General features: G+C 42.8%; 2 protein-coding genes across 7 annotated transcripts in view; one reads left to right on the top strand and one right to left on the bottom strand.

The window, feature by feature from the left end:
- The window catches only part of THBS4 (thrombospondin 4), a 42,439-nt gene extending 35,479 nt beyond the window's left edge, over positions 1–6,960 (bottom strand). The window contains exons 1-2 of one of the 2 annotated variants that reach the window (XM_054185498.1): positions 6,830–6,960; positions 2,474–2,677 (exon numbers count right to left, since the gene is read on the bottom strand). In XM_054185498.1, coding sequence (XP_054041473.1) covers positions 2,474–2,677; positions 6,830–6,920 — 295 coding nt within the window. In that variant the 5' untranslated portion in view covers positions 6,921–6,960. The remainder of the gene's footprint in view (positions 1–2,473; positions 2,678–6,829) is intronic. The other variant, XM_054185499.1, reaches the window with a different exon arrangement.
- A 4,793-nt stretch (positions 6,961–11,753) lies between these two features.
- On the top strand, positions 11,754–22,237 carry MTX3 (metaxin 3). Of its 5 annotated transcripts, none has more exons than XM_054185525.1 (9): positions 11,754–11,911; positions 12,490–12,559; positions 14,119–14,195; positions 15,812–15,904; positions 16,954–17,136; positions 17,284–17,360; positions 18,233–18,390; positions 18,799–18,887; positions 20,320–22,237. In XM_054185525.1, exons 1-9 carry the CDS (start codon positions 11,831–11,833, stop codon positions 20,428–20,430), a joined length of 939 nt encoding a protein of 312 aa, XP_054041500.1. In that variant the 5' UTR covers positions 11,754–11,830; the 3' UTR covers positions 20,431–22,237. The 5 variants fall into 5 exon arrangements, with proteins under 5 accessions (XP_054041500.1, XP_054041501.1, XP_054041503.1 ...); XM_054185526.1 differs by having other exon boundaries at positions 20,294–22,237; XM_054185528.1 differs by lacking the exon at positions 15,812–15,904.
- Positions 22,238–23,391: the final 1,154 nt, after the last annotated feature.

Below are 23,391 nucleotides of genomic sequence, written 5' to 3'. Positions count from 1 at the left end.
TGCAGGCATTTTACTTATGTTAATATTATGCACGCCTGGTTATATGAAAGCAAGCTCCTTGGATCTGGGTCCTGCATTCAGAGTGACCAAACACAGCAGTAAGCTAGAGAAAGAAAAGAGGAGATGGTGGCAGGGCCCAGAATGGACCCTGCCAGAATAGTTTTAGGACAAGGAACAGTCTGGCTTGGAAGGAGGATCAAGTATTCCTTCCTCAGCCAAAGCCAAATATCCATCTGGTAAACTAGAGTAGGCTTTTGAAGGGAGATTTTGCTGGACCACAGCCTCTGCTTCCATAAGATTTAACTCATCCAAGCCCCTGCATTACATGTTTGCTGCTAGGATATTCTGCACTGACATTCATGACTAAGTGGCTCACCTGTACTGTTTAATAAACAGATTTTCAATGAAACCACTAATCCCGCCAGTAAATAGGAACTGCTTCACAGAATTGTTAAGTTACATCACCTCTATGTGCTTACAGCCGTTTGTTACACAAAGGAAACCCATAGATGTTATTTGCCTCTGAAAAATACATTGTTCTAACCAGAACAAGTTAAGCAGGTACTCAGTAATTCAGATCTGTGCTTTAAAAATCATTTAGACATTATGAATATTTTACTATCAGGTATACCACAACAAAACCAGAACATGAGCAAACCATTTGGAACACAGCTCTCAAACGCGGCGCTGCTTTGGGCTACTTAGATCAGATTTGGGCACGTTAGTGGAAATACCATGCAGAGGAAGCACTACGCACGTATGCACCCTTCCAAAATAGTGGATATTTAGACCCTGCATTTTGCTAAGACGACAATGTTGGCTCACCTCTTAAGTGATGATCTTCAGTCTTGAGAGGATCAGAAACAGCCCCCACACTCCATACCTTCAGCTCATGTGACGATCTCCTGGATGTGGTTTAACTTACTGTGTGAACTAGCCATATGGGACACTTGACACTTCCAGAGAAATCACACATGAAAACGCTGCCTACTACTCACACGCTGCTATATGCTTTGAACAAGGTGTGCTAAAGTAATAAGGAGGCAAAGAGACCTCCGTGGAGGTGAAAAACCTCCCTCTGTTTGATCAGTCCTTTACAACAGGTAGGTTAGAGATGTCCCCCCTCTACTCAACACTGGTCACTGACAGGACAAGTTTCTTCATGCTGCCTATCTATACACCACCATCCTGTCACAGATACTTCTCAAATACAACACTAACATACTAAGAACAAACCACAAGAAGCCATGTAACATTCTACCTGAAAGTCTCTTAAGTCTGTTAATTAAAGCGTATCAGTAACCATCAAGCATGCAAGTATTCTTGAAAATACAGAGAAGAGTTTGATGTGTTCAAAATTGTATGTATATAGACATTTGTGTGTATATGTATGCATTCCTATATATATGTATAACATTTACACACATAATTGTGTGCATGTGAGAGGGAGAGAGGGGGTATGTGTGATCTATCATTTATTTAGCAATTAGGCAAGTCAGTGTTAGGAATTGTATGACACTTACAAATAAGGCTGTGTGACCATGTCTTACCCACCCCCAACACACACAGCACAAAAGTTCTTATTCCCCGACCTCAGAAGAATTTAGGCAGACCTGATAAAACTACCAATGTTTTATCTAAGTCATTCCCCTACATTTCCCAAGCAAAAAGTGTGCCTTTCTTCAGCATATAGAATAATTTTCCCGTGTATAAACTGAAATTTCTCAGTAGAGTTTCTCAGTATATTGGACTCAGCTGCCCAATTACCTCATTTGCAGCAGCAAATTATCATAGCAGTGGTGAAGTCAATGAAGCAACAATAATTCACATCATTCGATAATTTTTCGCTGAACCTTAAAATTGCAATATATCCTAGATTTCATCTAGGGAACAATGAAAGTTCTCCATTTCTAAGAGTCTCCTGAAGTTCCTACTCTGACTCCTCATTAACTAATTTATAAACGGAGAACAAACACTTTAATTCACCCAAAAGATCCCATAAGTGCCAGGAATGTTTGTCTTGCATAGTCACATCTAACCTCCAGGGTCAGCAGAAGAACCTGCCTTTCATATGCATGAGGCAGCATGTGCGTGTGTCCCTCGCATTCCTGAGTAATAAGAACCAGTGATTGTCCCAAGGGGAAAAAGAAAAAAAGAAAAACAAATTGCCTCCTTTCTCCATACTCCATTTTTTCCCTCCTTTCTCAGGATTGCTTAGGGTGGAGATACCAGCTGATTGTCAGGTCAGCTTCCCCTGCTCAGAAGACAGCAGCGAGAGGAAGGAAAGAGAAGGGGAGTGAGAGGTGATGTTACCAACACTCATCTTGTGAGCAGGGGTCCTAAGTGTGGATAGCAGGCAACAGGAATGACTCAAACACAAAGGTTAATCACACAGTTTTAAACAACCATCTGTGACACACCGATAGCTATGGATCCAACAACAGTTTTTCCCTACGTACTCCAAACAACTCACCTTTATTCATCCGTCCCATTACCGTAAATTCAAAATACTTGGTGTTGTCAGCTGATGAATACAGGCCAAATATGGTGGCTGTGCTCTTTGGCTGCAGTTTGAATGTTGAGAGCAAGTACACTTCATTCAGTGTAGGATCACCAAGTGCTTGTTGCAAGAAGTTCGTTACCATTCTCTTGTTGGAATATGGAAGAAGATCAAAAACTGAAAAATAAGCAAGTTTCAACAGCAATTTAAATATAATAACGAGCAACGAAGAATGTAGTCTGAAGGCAGCCGCTGGACATTGTAAACTCTTCACTATTTCCATATGGATACTTTAAAATGAACCCAAATTGTCCTACCTAATATAAATAATATGAAAAGAAAATTAACAATCTTTAAAGATCATCTAGTCCAACCCCCCCTAGCATTGGCAGGGCACATCTTAAGCAACCTGAACTAGTGCCCATGGCAGGTGGGTTGGACTAGATGATCTTTAAAGGTTCCTTCCAACAAAAACTATTCTACGATTCTATCAAAATATATAGATTTTGTTGCAACTGATAATCTTTTAGCAACTTTTTTTTTTAAAAAAGGAATTATTAATAAGTTACTCACATAGAAATATCTAGTCTTCAAAGGGAGGTACTCAAATATTTTCTGGTAGATCTCTACAATCCTTCTCTTCTGAGGATGCACCTCAACAGAAGGCTTTTTAACCTATTTCTGCTTTCATAAATTCAGATGCTTGTGTTCACATTTCAATGATACTGAGGATCCAGCATCAAAATTTTCAGACAGATTTACAGTGTACTTATCCTAAGAAACATTTTGATGTCATCTGCAGGGCACCAATTAAAATGCTAAAAAGCCAGGTAAGCAATATGATATTCATAACCTCCTTCTCACTTCACTGACTCCTCAGAAGACACATTATATAAATAAGACTCATCTTTCCCTTCTGGCACGGATAACAAAGACAGACAGGCCTGACAAAAAAAATAACCCTGGGGGCATAGTGAAAGCTGTTTCAGATTTTTCTTTTAGTTTTTGCACAATGCATCAGCAAAGAGTCTAACATTATACTTGTACGTATGTCAACTACCCCCCCTTATGGCACCGAAACGACAAAATGGGATTTTCCCCAATGTTCCTAAATCCATGATGTCTCCAAACTCAATAAACCGTTCCGCTAGGTTTCTTGATAATCTCCTATTTCAACACATTGCTATTAAAGTGGTATATATATTATACCCTTCCAATAAGGGTCTGATAAATAACTATGCACAAGCATTATTTAAATATAAGGGCATATTTAGCCACTCCATAGGCCTATCATAGCTGGGCTGTATTTTCTTCTCAGGCCAGTACGGTACTGTAGAGCTGACACCAGAGAAGAGCCCTAACACCAGGCAGACAGAAGAGGCACACGACAGCACATTCCGCCTTACCTTGATTCAAGCCCTTGGTTGCACCACTAAGTTTAGCTTCCCATCCCAAAAAAATGGTAGACCTTTGCAGATGAGTCTTTTCTACCCAGCACAGCCTCAAAGCTGTTGCCATTGACTAAGGGCTAACCTACTGATCCAGTGTTTCCATATACTACAAGCAGGAGGAACTGAAGAGCGCTCAAGAGGACAATCACACGGGCACACAGATCAACCCACAGCCATGTGGGAAACCCTGTTCCCTTCTATCAGAGCCTGGGTTCGTGCGGCTTCCATTGCTCTTTCTGGAGCATCCATTCACCTAGACGCTAATGTCATTTGCAAAAAAGAAAAGTGAAGAAACTCTTCCCTTCATCTCATGAAACCATTGAAATACAGATCATCACTTAAGTCTACACATGTACTGGGTGCAAGGATCCCATAACCCTAATGAGAGTTTTTAGGACACAATACAAAAGGAATCAGGCCCTTGATTTGCAAATGCCTGTAACGCTGTTGTCAAACAACTCAGAAACACATACCTGAAATGAACCTGGCCAAAGAACTTTTCTTTCCTTCAGTTCAGATTTACAGCATCCCTGGACAACCACTGCTCCCGCTGGAACCAGTGGCCCAGACAGCAGAGGCAAAAGGCTGGGTATTTTATCACATTTCAGGCACAGAGAGCAAAGCAATTGCCCGAGCAAGAGACTGAAATGCAACTCACTACTCTGTACAACAGCATTTTGCAGGTAATAATCATTCATAAAATACAGCTGTGTCTTCTCAGCTGGAGCACTGCAATACAGTACTTAAGTCTTTGACAGCACAAAGTATAGCTATATATTTTGTCCAGCTCTTCTATGTCCATTGGCTGATTTTATATCTATTCCTGTGAGACTTATTAATCTCTGCTACAGTCAAACACTTAAAAATACAGAAGAAATATTATAAAATTAATGACTAAACACAGGCAATAGTCTGTCTAACCTTATAGAAAACATTTATTGAAGTCTTTGAAATTTGCATATTTAAATTAATGCATAATTGGCTTGGTAGTTGCATTCCATAAAACATGTTGCCTCGACTAGACCCTTCGGCACCACATTATCAAACCCTCTCTTGGGATATCTTCACTGACCAGCACGTAGACACAGTATGTGACCAGATCCATCCTTTAGCATAAATTACACACATGCTAGCAAAAGTGGCTAGCAAAAGAGCAATGGGGTTATGAAAAATGCTTTTACATTCTTCGTAGAGTTGGCAGAGAGAGACAGATCTTAAACCTTATATAGACAATAGCTTGTTTGGAAAAAATAAAAAAAAAAAAAAAAAAGATCCACAAGGATTTCAGATTTCATTTTTGGAAGAATCTCATCTTTTTGTTCCTCTCCCCAGAAAGGCAGACTTGAAAACAAATGGATAGAAAAGGACTGCTGAAGCTGAAAGGCATGAGCAGCTGGTTTCAATCCGTGCAGTGAGAGTGAGGACTCAGGCATGCCTCTGAGCACGAGCGCGTGTGTGCATACCTACGGGGCTAAACCGAGCCCACTCGTGAGACAGACCAGGAATTCTCTTCCCCACCTGCTTCCTGTGGTTTTGTGAAGGGAGCTGCTCACCCTCCTATGAAAATGCTGTCAAGGGATCAGCTACACCTTGAGACAGTGGCAAACTACTCTTTGGAGATCTGCCCCAAACCATCAAGGCTTGCTCTTTAGATGGGAGCTAGAAGACATGACGGGAATCCCTAAGAGGAGGAGGCATGGAGGAATGAAATCAGTGGCACATCAGAGGCTGGAGCTCAAAATAAAAGACCCTTTCTTTCCCTTAATTCTGCTGCCATGTCACATCCGCCTTCTGAGACTCTCCAAGGTTCTCTTCCAGCCACAGTGAATCATAATAACCGCAAATGTAAACACTGCTCCACCACTGTTCAGCACTTTTCATGATAATTAATGATGGCTTAGACACCTGGAGTGAAACTCTACCCCTGCTGGAATGATTTCTGACTGTAAGAAGGTGAAAATTTCATGTGTTGAGAGTGGGGTCTTTCACTGGCCACTGTCCCTAACACACTGGAAATTTGCCTCTATTTTTTAAAATATGGCAATACCCTACTTCTCAATATGAGAATTTTCTGAAGTGTTTTTACATCAAGAAGGACTTTAATAAAGGCTTTTGGAAATGCACCTAAATTAATCTGATTGGCTGTCTTTTAGACCTGCTTCACTTAACTAAGGAATAACCAATTAAAGCATCAAACATTATTTCGTAAGACAATGGAGGGGGTTAAAAACGCAGAGAGAACCAGAAGCAGCTTTAAGGCTCCTGGAGTGGCACCAAGTTACACTAACTGCTGCACTCAGTGGCTGAACTGGTTCCAGTCACAAGCCGCTACTGGAAAGTGATACCACTCACTTTATACATGCTGTAAAAGCAGCTCCCGACTTACTACGTGCATAATACTGCCAAAGTAATGCTGGATTTAGAAGGTACCTGTTTTCTTATGCACTTTATGAGATTTTTCACAATGAGTTTTCACAGCTTTGCAATTTGCTTCTCATTTATCAGAACCTGTAACTCAAAAAATGCTCTTCAGACGTTCAACACACCTCCGAGCACCCATATAAAACCAGGCCACTTTTTGATGATTTTGGGGGGGTGGGGGGGCGATGGAGCGGCTATGCCATGACCTCCTCCAGTTCCCACCGCGACCCCGGCGTGGCAAAGCACGGGTGAGTGCTCCCGCGGGACCGGGGCGGCTCCGTGGCCATTTCCAGCTCCGGCTCCCCTCGCACCTGCGGAGCTGGCGCCTCCCCAGCCCCGCTCCGCTGCCCTCCCGGCGGAGGGGATGGGGCTCTGCAAAGCCGAACCCGCCTCGAGTAGAAGAAGGGAAAGAAAAGTTTTCCAGACCGAGGGGAGCAGGGGAGTGGGGTGCCCTTACCTCGGGGTGCGGGGGGGGCGGCGCGGCCGGGGCAGAGCTGCAGGGCGAGCGGCAGGAGCAGCAGCAGGGCGGCGCCGCGCTCCCACCCCATGGCGGCCACAGGCCGGGCAGGGCGGCGGAGGACGGCGCGCCTCTCTGTTCCGCGCCCCGCCGTTTAACGGGGGCGGCCCCGGTGCGGGGAGGGAGGGCGGCAGGACGGCAGGCCATTGGCCCGGGCTGCCCCGGCCCCGGCGGCGGGCGGGGGCCGCGCCGTGCCGTCGGGGGGCCGAGGTGTGGGGTGGGAGGGAAGGGGCCCGAGCGGGGAAGGACCCACGGCGTGGGTTAGGGGCTCCGAGCCCGGGCAGAGCCGGAGATCTCGGCGAGGTCCAGCCAAAGCTGCACCTGTCGGGGGATCGCGGCTGGAGCCGGCCCTGTGAGGAGCCCTGGAACGTGTTTCACAGCGCTGAATTAAAAACGGATGGGGATGCTCCGGTGTGAGGGCTTGGGCGCGGTAGGAGCTTAACTCATCTGCTTTTCCTAACCAAAGCGTCTTGCCAAAAAGGGGTCGTGCAGATTGTAAACTGGGGCAAACTGGGTTTTTAGAGGACTCTGACTGGCAAAACAAGGAGCGTATCGTCTGCTCCTCTCTTTCATTAGAGAGCTCGGGAGCATCGCAACAGCTCAAACTGATGGATTGAGGCTACTGAAAAAGGTTACTTAACAAACCCCCAAACCTGATGGCTTAACTGAAGTCAGTTTAGAAAAAATAATGTGCTCTCAACTACAACAATTTTCAGTATTGTGTGTGGCCCCAGGATGTCATTATCCCATTGTTTCTCCTCTACTCCAGAACATTCCAGCTTCTGTGTTGCTGATGTTAAGAAAGCAGGGGAGAAAGGGAGCAAGCCCCTTTGGGGCTGAACAGCTGCGCAGCCAGTTTCCCCCATGCCACAGGAAACCACTCACCAGGCCACCCCCCCGCCCTGTTCCTTCTGCTCGCCAAAGAAGGATCTCCCACAGGACACTGTGGCAGGAGAAGAGCTGCGAGGCACTTCTCCCGCTCAGGAGGTGACAGCACGTGGTGGGCTTCCCAACTGGCTGCACAGCCCTCTTTGGCCTGTGCCTCTCTGCATGCCTCAGTCCTGCGGAGGAGCTGCTGTCACCCCAGAAGAAACCCAGGATGCCCTGGCTGCCCCCCTCGCAGCTTGCTACCCAGGACGCAGCTGGAATCGCTGGAGCTGTCTGGTATTATTCACATCATAAAAAGACGGGCAACAACGGGAGGGAAATTTTATGTTAGGTCCGCAAAGTAGTGTTGATTAATGTTCAGTCACGTCAGGCTTGGCGTATCCAGCTAATGAGCACAGAAGAGAGCAGCCCTCAGGGGGCTCATTTTGTGCCAGGCAAGACACAGCAGGCTGCAGAGCTAGGGCTGCGAAGGCTCTGCCCCAGCGGCTCTGACACCACACGAAGCACCGGAGCGGGCTCCTCTCCAACGCAGGCCCGGTGGGATTCTCAAATACCTTCAGCTGGTCAATGTTCATATACCCTTTAGTTGCCCTCCCTACATGGCATATATCCTATAAGACACCCTACTACTCAGCTTGTTTCTGTGTCAGTGTTGACCCATTCCTTTAGTTGCTCATTTATTCTGCTGCCCATTGCCAGGCTGGAAGGTCCTTCCCCACATCCAAGCGTGTCCCAGCAGAGCGCTATTCCTCCTTCTTACCCCGCTGCTTTTTTGTATATGTCTCTGCACAACAAGAAACTTCTTGGCTTCACTCCCACCATCCTCGCCCCTGCAGTGGCAAGCGGCAGGATGACGTGGTGGTGCTTCAGCAGGCTGGCAGAGAGCTGCACAGTGGCATGAGGAAAACAGAGCATGAGGTGCAGGGTGCTATGGAGCAGGGAGAAAGAGGGATGCTGAGAAGGAGCAGAGCAGGAGGCAAGGACATGGAACAAAAAAAGGAAGAAGGAAGGAATTACAGTAGCACAAGCTCCCTAGAAATAAGGCTCAGTCCAGATTCATCACCAGCCTAAAGCATGGAGACAGCACAGACACTGCAGCAGTGCTGGTGTTGCTCTACTATCTAGAGCAGAAGCCCTTCATCACCAAAGAGCATTCTTTGAAAACACAGACTTAAATGCCTGACACAAAAACATCACGAAGGTCTGTAAAATCATCACAGCTCCATATTAAAGTATTCAGTGACTATAGCGCACACACAAAAAAAGGGATAAAAGGATAGTAAAGTTTTGCTTACACACATCTAAGGGAACACTATCAATTATTTACAACCATTTGTTATGTAAATTTTTTGAGTTTATCAAAACATACAAAATGTTTTCTTGAAAAAGTCCCTTATCTGTCAAAAATATTTATGAAATAGTTCTAACTTATCATTTTTCACTTCTGATTTAGCTACAGAGGAGTCTCTTGCACTGATACTGATTCACCCTATGGGAGAAGGATCTTGTTTGTAGCCTTATATACTCATTAGTATTAGATTTGTGAGGGCCATATTCAGTTTTTGCTCTGCATCTGTTTATTATTCATACTTATTCACTGAGAATGCCTGTGGAAGCAATATTTGTCAAATAGACCATGCTGCAGAATGCAATATAATAGAAGGGAACCAGTCCATAATGTATATAAACAGAAGCTTAAGTCCATGTTTAGATGAACTTAGCCAGTACACATAAAGGTCACTGCAATTTTCTGTGCTGATTTTTATTATTGGAGTATGTTACAGACTGAGGGGATTTTGTGCTCAAGCACAACCTTCTTTAAGGGGTTTTCACAAAGTATAATGTTTTTCTGCTGTCAGAAGGGGGCCATTTGACCTTCTAATTGTCATTGTCAAAAAAAAAAAATGGAATACTAGCTATTGCCTTTTCACTCTTGTGTATCCTCTGAAGTACAAACTCCAGCTTAACTTACTGGAGGCTAATATCTTGGATAAGAATCAAAACACGGTTATTGGACACTGTGTTTTCAAGAAATTTTCATAAAGCCAGTAACATTTTGTAAGGAAGTGTCTTACAGAAATGTATGACTGTAATTTTTTATACAGGATCTGCAAGTAAACCTCAACCATTAAAATATTTGTCCTGCTTGCTTTACATAAATCAATAAAATTCCAACCATGAGGAATACAGAGAAGCTGCCAGCATTATAGATTTTGCCTTACAGAAGTGTCTGTGACTTGTTCGAATTCCAAGTAATGGGGTAGGGGAAGCAGCAAGGAATCCCTGCTGCTTAATTCAGCTTTCATATTTTACTCCTAATATGCATCAGGACACGCACTGTTTTTATGGAATTATATGGGTGATTAAAAATCAGGATTCGTGGGCAATTAAAATATAGAAATCTTAATGCAAGTGAAGCACCAACTCTAAACCACATCTTTCCATGTTTATGTCGACACTTCTGTGTTTGATCCTGCCACGTGTTCATAAAAATTTTGTAGAACATAAGGTTTCAAACATGGGTTTCAGAAGAAGTTTTGCTTTTTCAGAAACACAAATTGAAGCCACACTTTTTCAAGTCAAGGCATATATGCGTTCTCAATGCACCTATTTCCTTTTCATTTACACTAATAGGAATTCCACCCAGGCAACCAAGAGGAAAAAGTTCCTGAAGAGCTTTTGGATGGGGGAGGGAAGAGGCAGGTTGCCTTTTTTTCCATCTTTGCTCAGGGCTCCACAACAGCACAGAGATTAATTGGGCCCTAAGGCAATGCAAAGAAAGTTTACTCTCCTATTTACCTCCCTCAGCCTTCTTGCAGCCTTCCTTAAGAACAGACATAAGCTGGCTCATACTCCTTATAGAAACAAATGTTTAAGATGAGAGTTGTTAGGAGCCACCCTTGCCTCCAGAGCTTGCACATCTTGGTGAGGCAATCGCTCGGCAAAGAGGCCAAAGCAAGTACCTGGACAGAATGACTAGAAGGTAGCTGGTCCCTGTAGGAAAAAACAGAGAGCAAAAGCGTCCTTAAGAATATACACGTTATGTACCTCTTTACAGGGAGAAATGAAACGTAGTCATTAAAAAAACATAAAAATAAAAATTTGTTACTGTTAACATTGCCAGTGGTGTGTTTTTTCTGAGAAAAAAAAAGGTACATGGTTCTTCTTCCATGTTCCTCATAAACTTGAGAAGAATGATCTCAGATCAGTGTCATAGATTTTTATCATGATGCTTTCTGACACAAATTTCATGCAGATCTGACACCACGGATCTTTGCGGGAGGGCGTGGGGGAGGACACATGGAGCTTTGCCCTTCTCATCTCTTTATACATAGAAGACCTGAATAAGGGTGGTCAGTGCTTTTGTTTGGTTTTCTGTTTTGGTTTGGGGTTTTTTTGTTTGTTTGTTTTTTCAAGTCAGCCTGTTATATTTTTTCCTTGTGTGGGAAGGATGGAAACATTTTACTTGGCTTAGTATTTAGATGTACCATGGCACATCTGCTGGCACGTCTGCACGAATGCTGAAACGAAACAACTGACAACTTGATGCCCTTAAAGGTCTACAGTACAAAACCCCACACCGAATGGGTTAGCACTGGTAAGGTCAGAACTGGCACCGTCTGACCAGCATTCCTTACTTTTGAAGCCAAATTGCTGACAACTGCTCTCCACCTTGGATCGAAAGCCACATTTTATTTTTTTTCTCCTGTGGAAAGTCACAGCTCCGTGTATGACAACAGAGCCGGGGGCGTTAGGGTTCAGCGACGCGGCGGCCTAACCCGCCCTGTTTCACAAGTACGGCGCCTGAGGGCGGGCGGCCTTTCCTCACGAGGCAACGGCTTCAGGCCTCTTCCCCTCAGCGACGCCTCCCTCCCGGGCAGCCCTGGCAGCGGATCCGCGGGAGGGCAAGACACCCTTACACGGTCCCGGGGAACGGAGCCGGCCCCTCCCGCCGCCTTCCCCCTTCCCGAGGGGCGGCCGGGGGCGCTCGGGCGCCGCCATGCGAGGGCAGCAGCGCCGCGCTATCCGGGCCGGCGCGGAACGGCGGACAAGATGGCGGCTCCCATGGAGCTGAGCTGCTGGGGAGGCGATTGGGGGCTGCCCTCCCTGCACCCGGAGTCTCTAACCGTCATGGTAACGGCCGCCACCCGCCCTGGGGGGAAGGGAGGGAGGGAGGGAGGGCTCCCCGGGGTTTGCCTGGCTCTTCCCCGCGGGAGAGGCGGCGCCGCTGCCGTGGGGCGCGCCCGCCCTTGTCGCCCTGAGGCGCCGGGCCGGTGCCGGGCGAGGGGCGCACCGCCGCCGCCGCCGCGCTGGGCCCGGCGTGGGAGGCGGCGGCGGCTGGGGCCGCGGCGGGGCCTGTCCTGCCGGGGCGGCGCGACCCCCAGCTCTTTTCCCGACAGTGAGCCGCCTGGCCGCCGAGCGGGGCGTCCCTCCCTCGCCTCCGCAGCCGTGGGCCGGGCCGCTGCCCTTGCTGAGGGCGTCGTGCCTTCGCAGGGCTGCCGGGCCTCGGCCTCGGCGGGCGGCTTGTCCTAGAAACACCATCAGGGCACTGAAGACCGACTAAAAGCAAAGGCGCCGGCAGGCGCATTTGCTTTTAGTCGGTCTTCAGTGCCCGAAGCTGTTTAAAACAACTTTTAAAAGTGCTGTCTTACGCTTTCTGTCCACATAGTGACTGGATTTTCCCCCCCTCTGTCCCCCAATCTTTATTGCAGGCTTATGCCAAATTTTCTGGTGCTCCCTTGATAGTGAATACGATAAGTAACTCTTGGAGAGCTCCGAAAGGTACTGTCTTCATGTTTTTTTTGTATTCTTCTCATCATAGCCGCGTTAGAAATGCGGGTTCCAGTTTCTCTGTTTGCGTTGGTTCTGTGTTCATGAGTGTAACCCACCCCACTGAAGGCTTCCTGCTTTCTCGATACGTCGATAAATGACTTTACAGGATCAAGCGTGATGAATTTGTGGGAACAAAATAATGGGACCCATAAATAAAGTGCCTCAAAGGACACTTTATTAAAATATGTGTGGGTGAAGCAGCGGACAGTCAATAAAGCTGTGGTGCCAAGCGTTTCTGTCAGGTAGTCTAAACTGATGCTGTAGCAAAAGCAAATTTTTAAGCTTTTTGCACTTTGTGTATGTATAATGATAGTAACTAGACTTGTGCATGGAAATAGTGTTTAATTATATGTGATTTAATGGGCTGGTACAGTTTGAAGTGGAGTGTGAGTCTCAGAGAATATAACTTGGACCAGCGGGGATGTTTAGTACTGTGCTGAGTTAAAGGGCTTGACTAACAGCATTCTTGCCAGAGAAGCTGATGATAACGTATCAGAGAAGACTTTTTCATGTTGGATACTTCTAATCATTGCTTGTCTGTTTGCTCAGCATTTAAGTTATTGTCTTGGTGTATTCCAGAGAGGTAAAATCACTGCAGTGTTAAAGCACTCTTTACACAAGTCATTTACATTTACTCCATCATCAGTTTAGGCATTACTGTATCCATGCAGAAGTTGTGCCTTTGACTCTTGCTTTTCAGTGTATTGCTTTGTGTTAGCAGAAAATACTGAGAACTAGGTGGCTGTACTTGCCAAAAGTTCACTGCCTTTCTTCATAGTCAAAGTACATAAAATCCGTACAAAAAAAAAATCCAAGTAGTAAGTGTTGCTGATAATTGATACTTTAATAGTATTTAGCAGCATAGTTGTCTTAGGCTCATTGTGGCAATTATGTTGCAAACGTAATATAAGATAGCCCCTGTTACAGAGTTTACACTCTACAGTCATTGGTCTAGCAATCTGATGAGTAAAGGCTGACCAGTACATTTCTGGCAGAGGGGAAATACTTTTTTCTGTAACAGTTCATAGTTATGCAGTGGTAGCTTGGGCAGTATTTGTAGCAAGGCTATAGAAAACAGGTGGTTAAAATGGATTTGGAGGGGAAGGGCAGGGAAAAAGTGGAGTAGAAGGAAGGAGAGGCCCAGAGGTGAATGAGTTGAGAGGGCAGTTGGACTGGGTTGGAATTTTTGTCTTAAGATGAATGTCTGAAATCCAGGCAAGTGGCCTGGTTCTCAAAGTATCATAAATCTAGCAGAAGACATTTGCTTCAGTCTGATTTGATGTGAGCCCTTTTTAATGTACTGTTATTAGTGAAGGCCACAATACATTAAATGTATTTGTGACCTTGGTGGAACTCCCCTGCTATGTAAAACATAGTTTATGAATACATGGTTGGAAGATCAGAGCATGCTATGGAGAAAAGGAAAGTAAATGAAGCCACTGATAGCTTTCTAATTATGTTAGAACTCATCCATATAAATTGTTGACTATATTATTTATGCCTTCTAGGAGAGGTACCAGTCCTGATATCAGAAGACATTGTTATTTCTCAGCCAGCAAAAATACTAAACTTCTTAAGAAAGCAGGTGGGTCTCTTTCAAAAGATTTGTCTTCTCTGCCTTGTAGTGACTCTACATGTCCCTTGTATATGTTGATAGAGGCTTACCAAAACTTGGAACTCAGGTCAGACCCAGTGCTTTCCTGTTTTTCATACATGTATGAGAATTGCAAAATACTGGATAGCAGATTGCTGTTTGAAAGTTTGATTGTTAGTTATGTGAAAGATTTTAAAAATAGGCAGGAGAAAACTGTTCATTGAAAAGGACAACAAACTAGCCTTAATTGAGCAGTTTCTCATTGAACACCCTGCTCTTAATTATAACATTTTTAATGTCATTATGGCTTTGCAGACCTCGAATATCACAGTTTGGGACATGTGGTTTTAACTGCTTAAATGGGTAGTCATCTCCTAGTGCTCTTTTTTTTTTGAAGGATAATATATACAACATTCTTTTTAATCTTTCTATAGCTAGTAGCGTAAAAATGTCTGCAAGCGTTTCTTGATGCACATGATGTTATTGTGTAGTCAACTCTCGCTTGCTTTTTGCAGATCTCTTAATGTTTTATTCACAAAGAATAAAGCTATACTATTTCTTCTTTTCATAAAGTACAAAGATGTCTAATAAAGCATGCCAGCATCTTTTTATTTCTAAGATGGTCCTCCAACCCACTATTCTGCCTTTACATTAGAAATTCAGTTCCTGCCTAGTCGAGAAGATTATCTGATGAATGCCATGTTAGTGAAACTTCAGATCTTTGGGGGGAGAAAAACAGAATCTGAAAACTGTACATTTGGGATGGGATTTTAGACCCTTCTTTTAAAATTCAGACGTTTCATAGCCATTTGAATACCAAAGATTCCTTAATGTTGGGAAAGAAAATCCTCTTTGAGTTAAAGTATAACAATAATATGCTTTCTTTTCAGGTATCTAAGGGTCAGCACTGACCCTTTGTTTCTAGATTCATAAAGCAAATCTCTTCCCCCCCCAAAAAAAATTATCAGCCTTTTTAATATATCTTAAAAGGGTCCAGGGTCAGAATTAAAAGCTCAGTCAGCGGTAACTGCATTAATTTAGCTGTGCATTTGGTCCCTTATATTAGCATCCATTTTCTAAACTTTTAGAATGGTAATTAAAAGCAAAAGATGGGAATGCTTGACTTTTTTTTATGCTTACACCAGCTTAAGTGCTAGATGTTTTTTCAAAAATGAAGATGGGGACTTGCTAGAGGTTTGCTACATCCCCAAGTACTGAAAAATTGCCTCTGTATCACTGGGCAGTTGCTTGGAAAGCAATGGGAAGGAAACACAAGGCTCTCTTTGGAGAGAGAGGGAAGGGGCCATCTGTCATTCTGATTGGCCAATCCGGCCAAAACCACGACAAAGAGTTATTTTGGGAATAGGGGGAGCCCAAAAATCTAAGAATGGAAAAGTGGAAAAGGGAGAAGAAAGGAGGCTTAACATAGCTGGCCTGAAGAAGTAAATTCTAGTGAGCACATGCTTTCTGTCCCCAGAAATGCTGTTATATTTACTAACTTGATAGCTGTTAAGTTTGAATCAACTTCGGGTTACATTGATCATCTTTTTGGAAAGTTCTGTGTAGCGCTATTTGTAGTTCGTATTTTAATTTTTTTTAATTCATAGAAATATAATGCTGATTATGAATTGTCTGCAAAACAAGGAGCTGATACACTGGCATATATTGCACTGCTTGAAGAGAAACTGCTTCCTGCTCTGGTAAATATTGAGAAATACTTCATAATGGTCATAATTTTTGGCAGTGAATGCTACAGGAGGTGCTCAATGGGAGGGACTTTAAAGTCGCTTAGCCATAGACTTGGCTTGAATGTGTTTGCCTTTTTAGTCCAACTTTGGAAATACCGCCTAGCAACTTTTGAAAGGAAAGAAGTGTATGTTTGTGGGGTGTGAAGTAATAATAATTCATGAAAGACATTTTAAAAGGGCACCTATGAATGTTTTTTCTTTTAGATGCTTTTTGGGAAACAGCATCCTGAAAACAGCTTATTGCGGCTGTTTTTTGTTTCATTTGATTTTTTTGAAAAAGCTTTGAGTAAGATGTGGTATGTCAGATATGTGGTGCACAACTGCAGAAGCCTTTTGAACTGTTTGGTTGGAACTTTTGAGAAATTAAAATACCCATCTGTAGTTTCATTTTTCAGTTCTAAATAACATGTAGCCGCATGCCCTCACTAATTTAGTGTAAATATAGTAGAGCTATAAAAATCCCGAGACATTGAATCTCTCAAATGGCTTTCACTTCAGTTTGTACAGGAAAAAATATTCTGACCAGATGATATCATAGGCTAGCCTCGTCAGCTGACTCGCAAGGTTTCGCATTCATGATTTCATAATATATTTTATTTTAAGATTTATATAAAATTTCACAAAAAAAATCTAGAAAGTTCAAACCTGATCCTGTACGCCTGCCTTTTTTTTTCTAATGTATTTTCTATGTACAGTGTGTGTGTATAAATGTGCGTGTGTATATATATACATAAACATGAGTGTGTATGTAATTTTATGCACATGTGTATAGGTCTGTGTAATATCTTTGTTGTTTTTCTTTATATGGAAGGTAGCTGTTGCCTTAATTATATACTCATACACTCAAAGGATTAGTATCATCCTTTCTGGAGCCTCATTGCCTTAAATTATAATAATTCCTGGTGCTTCTGCTTCTCTGATAAGATCTTACACAAAACTTTTAAGAGATGTCTACTATCCTTACTCAAATTCTAGTCATATTTTTCCTTGTGTTGATACAGCTGCACACTTTCTGGGTTGAGGCTGAAAATTACTGCAGCGTGACAAAGCCATGGTTTGCCTCAAGGATTCCCTTCCCCCTGAGTTTGTATCTGCCTGGAAAGATGTCCAGGGAAGCACTGAACAGGATCTTGCTGACCAGGGGAGGACCTCCGCCTTACAGTCTCACTGAAGTGGAAGCACAGGTATGTGTTGTGTAGTAAAGAATTTGTAAGTTGCTGCTGTCAAAGACCAGAACTGAAACAGCCTAGCACAGTGTCAAATGATGAACGATGCTGTGCATACCAGCCTTGCCACACCTAGGGCTCTTAGACAGTCTTGTGTCTCATCAGATATACAGGGATGCCAAGGAGTGCCTAAATCTCCTGTCGAAGAGATTGGGAACATCTCAGTTTTTCTTTGGACATACGTGAGTGTAATTTTTTTTTTTTAATGACTAATAAAACAGGTACCACATGACTCTGTGAACACAACTTTTTTTTTTTTTTTTAACCTGCCAGAATGTTAAAAGTGTTGCACAGTATTTTCATGTCTCACTTTCTGCTTTTCAGATAAATCTGAATGAGCAAACGGGGCACAAACGAGATCTTTGGACTAAGGCAATGTGATCTCTCTCTTATCATGCGTTTTTCCACAGAGAGGCAGGTGCTGCCCACAGCTGCTAAGAAAATGTGGGGTGCTTGATGAGTTAGTGCAGTGCTAGAGAATGCTTTTCTAGCCAATGAATGTCACCTCCTGTGTTTGTATGTAGAAAAAACACTTTTAGCCTAAGGTGTTACCACTGCCTTCGTGGGAGGAGGGTGTAGGTCTGGGAACACTCCTCTTCCTGTGGTATGTACACAGAGCAGGAAGCAGGTAATTGCCAACAACATAGTGCCAACAGGTCCTAAAAAAGATGATCTTTTACTTCAGCCACTGAAGTCGGACCACTGCATAAGAGAGGATCCTGGTCCCCTGGCATACAGCTTGTTTTTTGTGGTGCCAGAATTGTGGTTCAGAGTGGATTGTTTATCAGTGTATGTGACAGCATGACTGGATTTTCATGCTGTTAGTTACTGTTTCAGCTTGCCAGCATGTCTCCAGTTTAGAGGTGCTGAAACCAGTAGATAGTCTGTACAAAGCTTTTACCAGATTGGTATGAAAAGCTGGATTGCCAGAAGAGGTGACTATGTTCTGTCCTGAGTTGTGTTTGACATACACAGAAAATGGTTATGTTGCAGAGGTCTTAATGTCTTACCTCAGTCACTTTGGGTTTTGGTTTTGTTTTGTCACTCTTTTCAGGCCTACCACCTTGGATGCCTTTGTGTTTGGTTTTCTTGCACCGATTTATAAAGTGTGCTTCCCCAGAGTACAATTACAAGAGCATTTGAAACAGCTTCCCAATCTGTGTCGATTCTGTGATGATATTTTAACTTGCTACTTCAGGTTAACTGTCTCAGGTAAGTTGTATTTCCTTATGTCATGTATAGCCTTGTTTGGATTAGGACTCCAGGATTCCATCTGTGAGCCAAGGCAGAATTAGATTTTGTGTAGTTTATGCTAGAGATTCTGTGGGGAAATGAAGTAAAGAAACTTCCAAAGTTGTGCAGAAAGGGCTGAAAATTAAAAGCAAGGGTTAATGTTCGGTTTTAGACTCTGTCAAGCACTGGCAAAATGCACCTCTATCTATGATATGGCTCATGCTTAGCACTTCTGTTTTTCTCACACGGAATGGCTTTTCCACTTAAATTCTTCTTAGGATAAAAATACTGCATGAACTTTCTCTCCAGTGTGTGTTTATTTTTTAAGGATTTAAAAGCTTTTGTAAATACCTTTTCACTCTTCATCTTTCTACCTTCACTCTCCAGGCCATTCTCCGGCTGGACAGGATACAGCAGATGCTAATCTGCAGAAACTCACACAGCTTGTAAATAAGGAATCCAACTTGATTGAAAAGGTTACTTTTGCTTCAGTCTCTAATTTTCCTGCTTCACTGTGGTTACTTGTTCACAGATATTCTTGCATGGCAACTGCAATTGTACAACGGACATTTTATTTTAATTGCTTCTTTTCTAGTTAGTTACTTTGTGTAGAGAGACAGGAAGAATATTATGTCATTTGAAAGGAATAGTTAGTGAAGCCTTGTACTTAAAAAGTATTTTTATTACCATCAAAAGAACATTGTCTTGCAAGTGTGCTTGTCAAGAAAAGAAGGGTGTCTTTCTGCAAGTGTACATCCCAGCAGAGGAAGAGGCAAATGTATTGATCAAAACTCAGAAATGGTTCCTGCAAGTTAAGACCCATCGCCAGCTCTCCTTGCTCCCAGCTGAATGCTGTAGTCACTAACCTACAGTCACTCCTCCTCCTGCTTGTTCTACATCTAGCTTTTATTTCTTTATATTCTTTGTTTCTAAGGCTGTCACTCAGCACCTATCAAAAGCTATACAACTTATGTGAAAAATATTTGTGAAGAATTAGTCTTCTGATGCAGGCAGAACACTTTAACTAGAAGGACAGAAGACATTTCTTCCTGAAAAAGATCAGTGTATGAAATAGATCATTAACTATGATCATTTTCTGTAGCATTAGGTATTGATTGTATCTCCTCTTTGTGGTATTGAAGTGTGGCTGTGGAAGTTTTAAAGAATGGGTTACATAGCCATTTGTCAGGCATGATTTGGGTAAAGCTGATCCTGCCTCGAGGAAGTGGGATGAACTAGACAACCTCTGGAGATCTCCCCTGTGCTGTCTGCTCTGATTCTGCTTATTCTGTAGTAACTAGACTCTTTTTAATACCACGTTATGCACAGGGCATCAGGTTGATTTCCTATGAAAATGTAAAAGCTTTGTATTCAGAGCTTGATTTTAAGCTGTCTTTAAAAGGTCTTACAACAAGTTCTTTCTTAAATACTTTTTGAAATCTTTAACTAATCTAAATTCACCCACTGCCTCCAGACCATTTCTAATTTGAAAAAGATTTATTCTTGCAAGGCGCTGAACATGCAGAAGTATCCATTGATGTTAGCAGTTTGACTTTTGATCTGCTTTCTAGCAGCATTTGGCTATTGCACAAAATTGAAACTTTGACCTCTTAGAAGAAAGTAGCAATGTTGCTTTCTTCAGTAGTCTTGATAAAGTGCTTTGACCAGAAGCACACCTGTTTGTCTTGGGTTTGATGCACCATATGCTAATGGCATTAATAGCAGCTCTAACCTAAGCATATATTTGGGAGTGGAAAGGAACCAAGGCATCAGTTTTGGCTGGGCCCGAAATAACAGGGTAAAAAATACCCCAAGCCAGTGTTAATGATGGCAGCCCTGACAAATAGACTAATTGTATAATCTATATTCTACTGTTTGCCAGATCCGGCTCTCATTATTTCTCTGCAGATGGACGACAACCTTCGTAAGAGTCCTCAGCATCCACCTCGAAAGCTAACAACCCTCAAGCTTGCTGCAGGTGGAGAAGAAAGCAGTCCATTGAATCGTTTGTCACCTTGACAGCTTTTGTTGCCCAGACACACGTGTTTGCCTTCAACTCTTCTGAGCGCCACAGTAAACTTTTTCACGTGAATGTTGTTTTGCAAGGGGATATCTTCTAACGGGTACAAGTAGGGAAGAAATATAGTTTTACAATCTCCTGTCTACCTGTTCTTTTAAGAAATTGCATAGTTCAGGCTCACCACACACTAAGCGGAGGCTAAAGTAAACAGGAAGCTTATTCCTACAGATGTTAAAGTGATTTTGTACAGCCTATTTTTGCCGTTAGCCTAGCAGAAATGTTGACCAAAAGTTAAAATTCCGCTTATAGAATGTTCACCATTATTTTATTTTGTGGCTTTTGGTTTTACTGTAATCATGTTACTATATGTGAGTGGGTATACTCTTATATCTGCCTGAAAATTACAAAGTCCAGTTGCAAAATCAGTGAAAAGACTGGGAAAAAAATAGAATGTTGCCCTTCGTGGCATCTGAGAAATGAAAAGCAGCAAGAGGAAGTTAAATATTTTTTTATTTGACTTCCATGAACGCGCGTGGGTCTTGTGTTTTAAGATTGATTGTATTTTTTAAAGCTTGTCATGTTGTACTTTTAGGGGGATTGTTGAAAAGTGTGTGTGCCATGGGGAGTACAATGAGGTACAAAAGTAACATTCCACAGGTACCTGGTATTAGTGTGAAACAAGCTTAACCTGTGCACAGCATAATACCACATGCTGCAAAATTGTTAAGTCAAAATCGCAGAGGACTGGTAGTGAGATGGAGACATCTGATTAGCTCCTGTCAGACAAGAGGCTTGACGAGCAAACACACTGCGACTCTGGATTGAAAGGAGCTGGTTAGGGCTTTATAAGACAACTGATGTAGGCTTTTGAATTTGTCACAGATGCCTTTTAATTAGTTTTGTCTTATTTTTTTATAAGCACTACAGTTCATTCAAAAACTAAAATAAAAACCGTCCAAATTTTTATTTTTTCACAGTCTAGTTCAGAGTTCTTTTATCTCTGCAAACTGTAATACATTGCAGCGCATATTTCTTCTGTTTAACTAAGGGACTTAAGTCTCATTACATATTCTCTCAAGCAGCCTTGCCCAGTTCTAAAGACCCATGCAATTCTGTTAGAAGAGATGCTGTAATTGTCTACTGGCAGTAGACTGGCAGGTGTTTTGTGAGTGGGTGTAAAGAGAATTAGTCAAGGAGATTGGCCAAAATGGCAGCGGTTGGGATACAGAATTCTGATAGCTGTGTGTATGGGATGACTGTTCTGGTTTTTTTTTCCTTTTTCTGGCCAAATCAAAATTGTCTTCCAAGCTTCCCTTCAACTACTAGTCATGTTTGAGATATATAAATAAATTATTTCCTATTTATAAAGACAAGACTGTAGATTGTGTACATACTGTACTTTCAGACTCGATACATAAGGAATGTAATATCCATAGCATTTCGTAATTATAACTGAAATGTTTGGTTTCTAATGAGCACTTTAAAATAATGTTTAAGCTTCATGCTCTTACTAGAGTATTTATTTCAGTGATTTGAAATTAATTTAGCTCATACTCATGACAATTGTATGAACCGACAGTCTACTACATGTAAAATAAGTCAAGCATTTAAAATTTTTAATGCCTGTATCTTTACAAGGTTTAAATGAGGTCAAGTCACATGGCTTTTTAAAGTCTTTAATTTATAAACATGGCTATGGAGAATATGCCTTAGTTTGTTGCTTTTGTGAATATGTACACTCAATCTTTAAAATCTCTTTGTAAAAATGTCATTGTTCCAAGATTAAAATTTTGGATTTTTAGTGGAGTTTTGGTAGTGTTTTTTATGGAAATTAAGTCAGGTTTTTTGAACTTTTTTATTTCATTGAGAAAAGATTTATCTTGTCCACATAAAAAAATAAATTTAAAAAATAAAAAAGAAAAAAAAAACCTGCTGACTGCAAGACCAAGAGATTGGAACAATTTAGCATATCCGTGAGGTCAGATTTTAAATTTTAATCACAGCTCTTCAGTACTGATCCTTTCTTTCAACACAGCTGCTTTTGGGAAGGGGGGAATGGGGAAGCACAGGTTTTCTAATCTTACTAAATGTGAGCCTTGGGCTCTGTGACAGCAAAACTGACAAGCCAATGCCCGAGTGACTTCATTCACTGGATGGCAGAGGCCAACAGGGCGAGAGATCACAGCAAACATTGCCTGCAGTAGCACACGCCATCCCAGACAACCAGTGAGGTTGCACAATCATGCACATTCTTCCTTTTTTTTTTTTTACTTTTTATCCAAGGTGAATTCAAAACCAAACTCCTTTGCCTGGAAAGTGTCATCTCTGGCCTGGTAACTCAGACTTGCCCATTAGTTTACTCACATATTTTGTGTGCCTGAGTTTTGAAGCTAGGGAGTTAACGATGTCCAGGGCGGGATCACTTTGAGTAACAGTAGCTATTTGCATCTGAGATAGTCAAAGCTCCTTCTGTGGCTAGTGGAGGAAGATGGGATCTAGGTGCAATTCATCTCCTTAAAGTAGATGCCTAAAATAGCGAAGATGTGAAAATGTGCTTGCCTGCTGAAGACGTCCTTAGCTCCCTACCTCAGCTGTAGAGTGAAAACCTGCTGTGGTGATTGGCTTCACCTCCAGCACCTGAGACTGCAGGTGGTCCACAAAGACGAGGGGTCAGCCCTTCTGGCCAAGCAGCCATGGTGGGGCCATGAGACGGTTGTGTGCAACCTGCTTCCCGCGCAGAGCAGTCTGGAAACGCTGGGCTTGTTGCGCATATGCCTGCAAGATGCAAGTGCAGGATACACCCCTGGGTCACCATTGTCCTGCTGCTAAGCAGGGTGGATGGTGGGTGTCCTCCTTCCTGCCCTCCTCTTGGAAGGTGGTGGCTGGGAATGGACTGTTACCTCTAGAGCAACCAATCCAGCCCGCCACGATGTCCACTGCAGAGGAGGCTGCTGATTGTA

This window comes from Rissa tridactyla, chromosome Z (genome assembly GCF_028500815.1).
Source record: "Rissa tridactyla isolate bRisTri1 chromosome Z, bRisTri1.patW.cur.20221130, whole genome shotgun sequence".
Taxonomy (NCBI): domain Eukaryota; kingdom Metazoa; phylum Chordata; class Aves; order Charadriiformes; family Laridae; genus Rissa; species Rissa tridactyla.
Note: the sequence above shows the minus strand (reverse complement) of the source record. Positions and strands in the feature narration are given on the sequence as shown.

Coding starts and splice junctions, on each gene's coding strand:
- MTX3 (XM_054185525.1), top strand. CDS start 11,831: ATGGCGGCTCCCATGGAGCTGAGCTGCTGGGGAGGCGATTGGGGGCTG. Junction 15,905..16,953: donor AGAAACTGCTTCCTGCTCTG/GTAAATATTGAG, acceptor GTGTTGATACAG/CTGCACACTTTCTGGGTTGA. Junction 17,137..17,283: donor TCACTGAAGTGGAAGCACAG/GTATGTGTTGTG, acceptor GTGTCTCATCAG/ATATACAGGGATGCCAAGGA.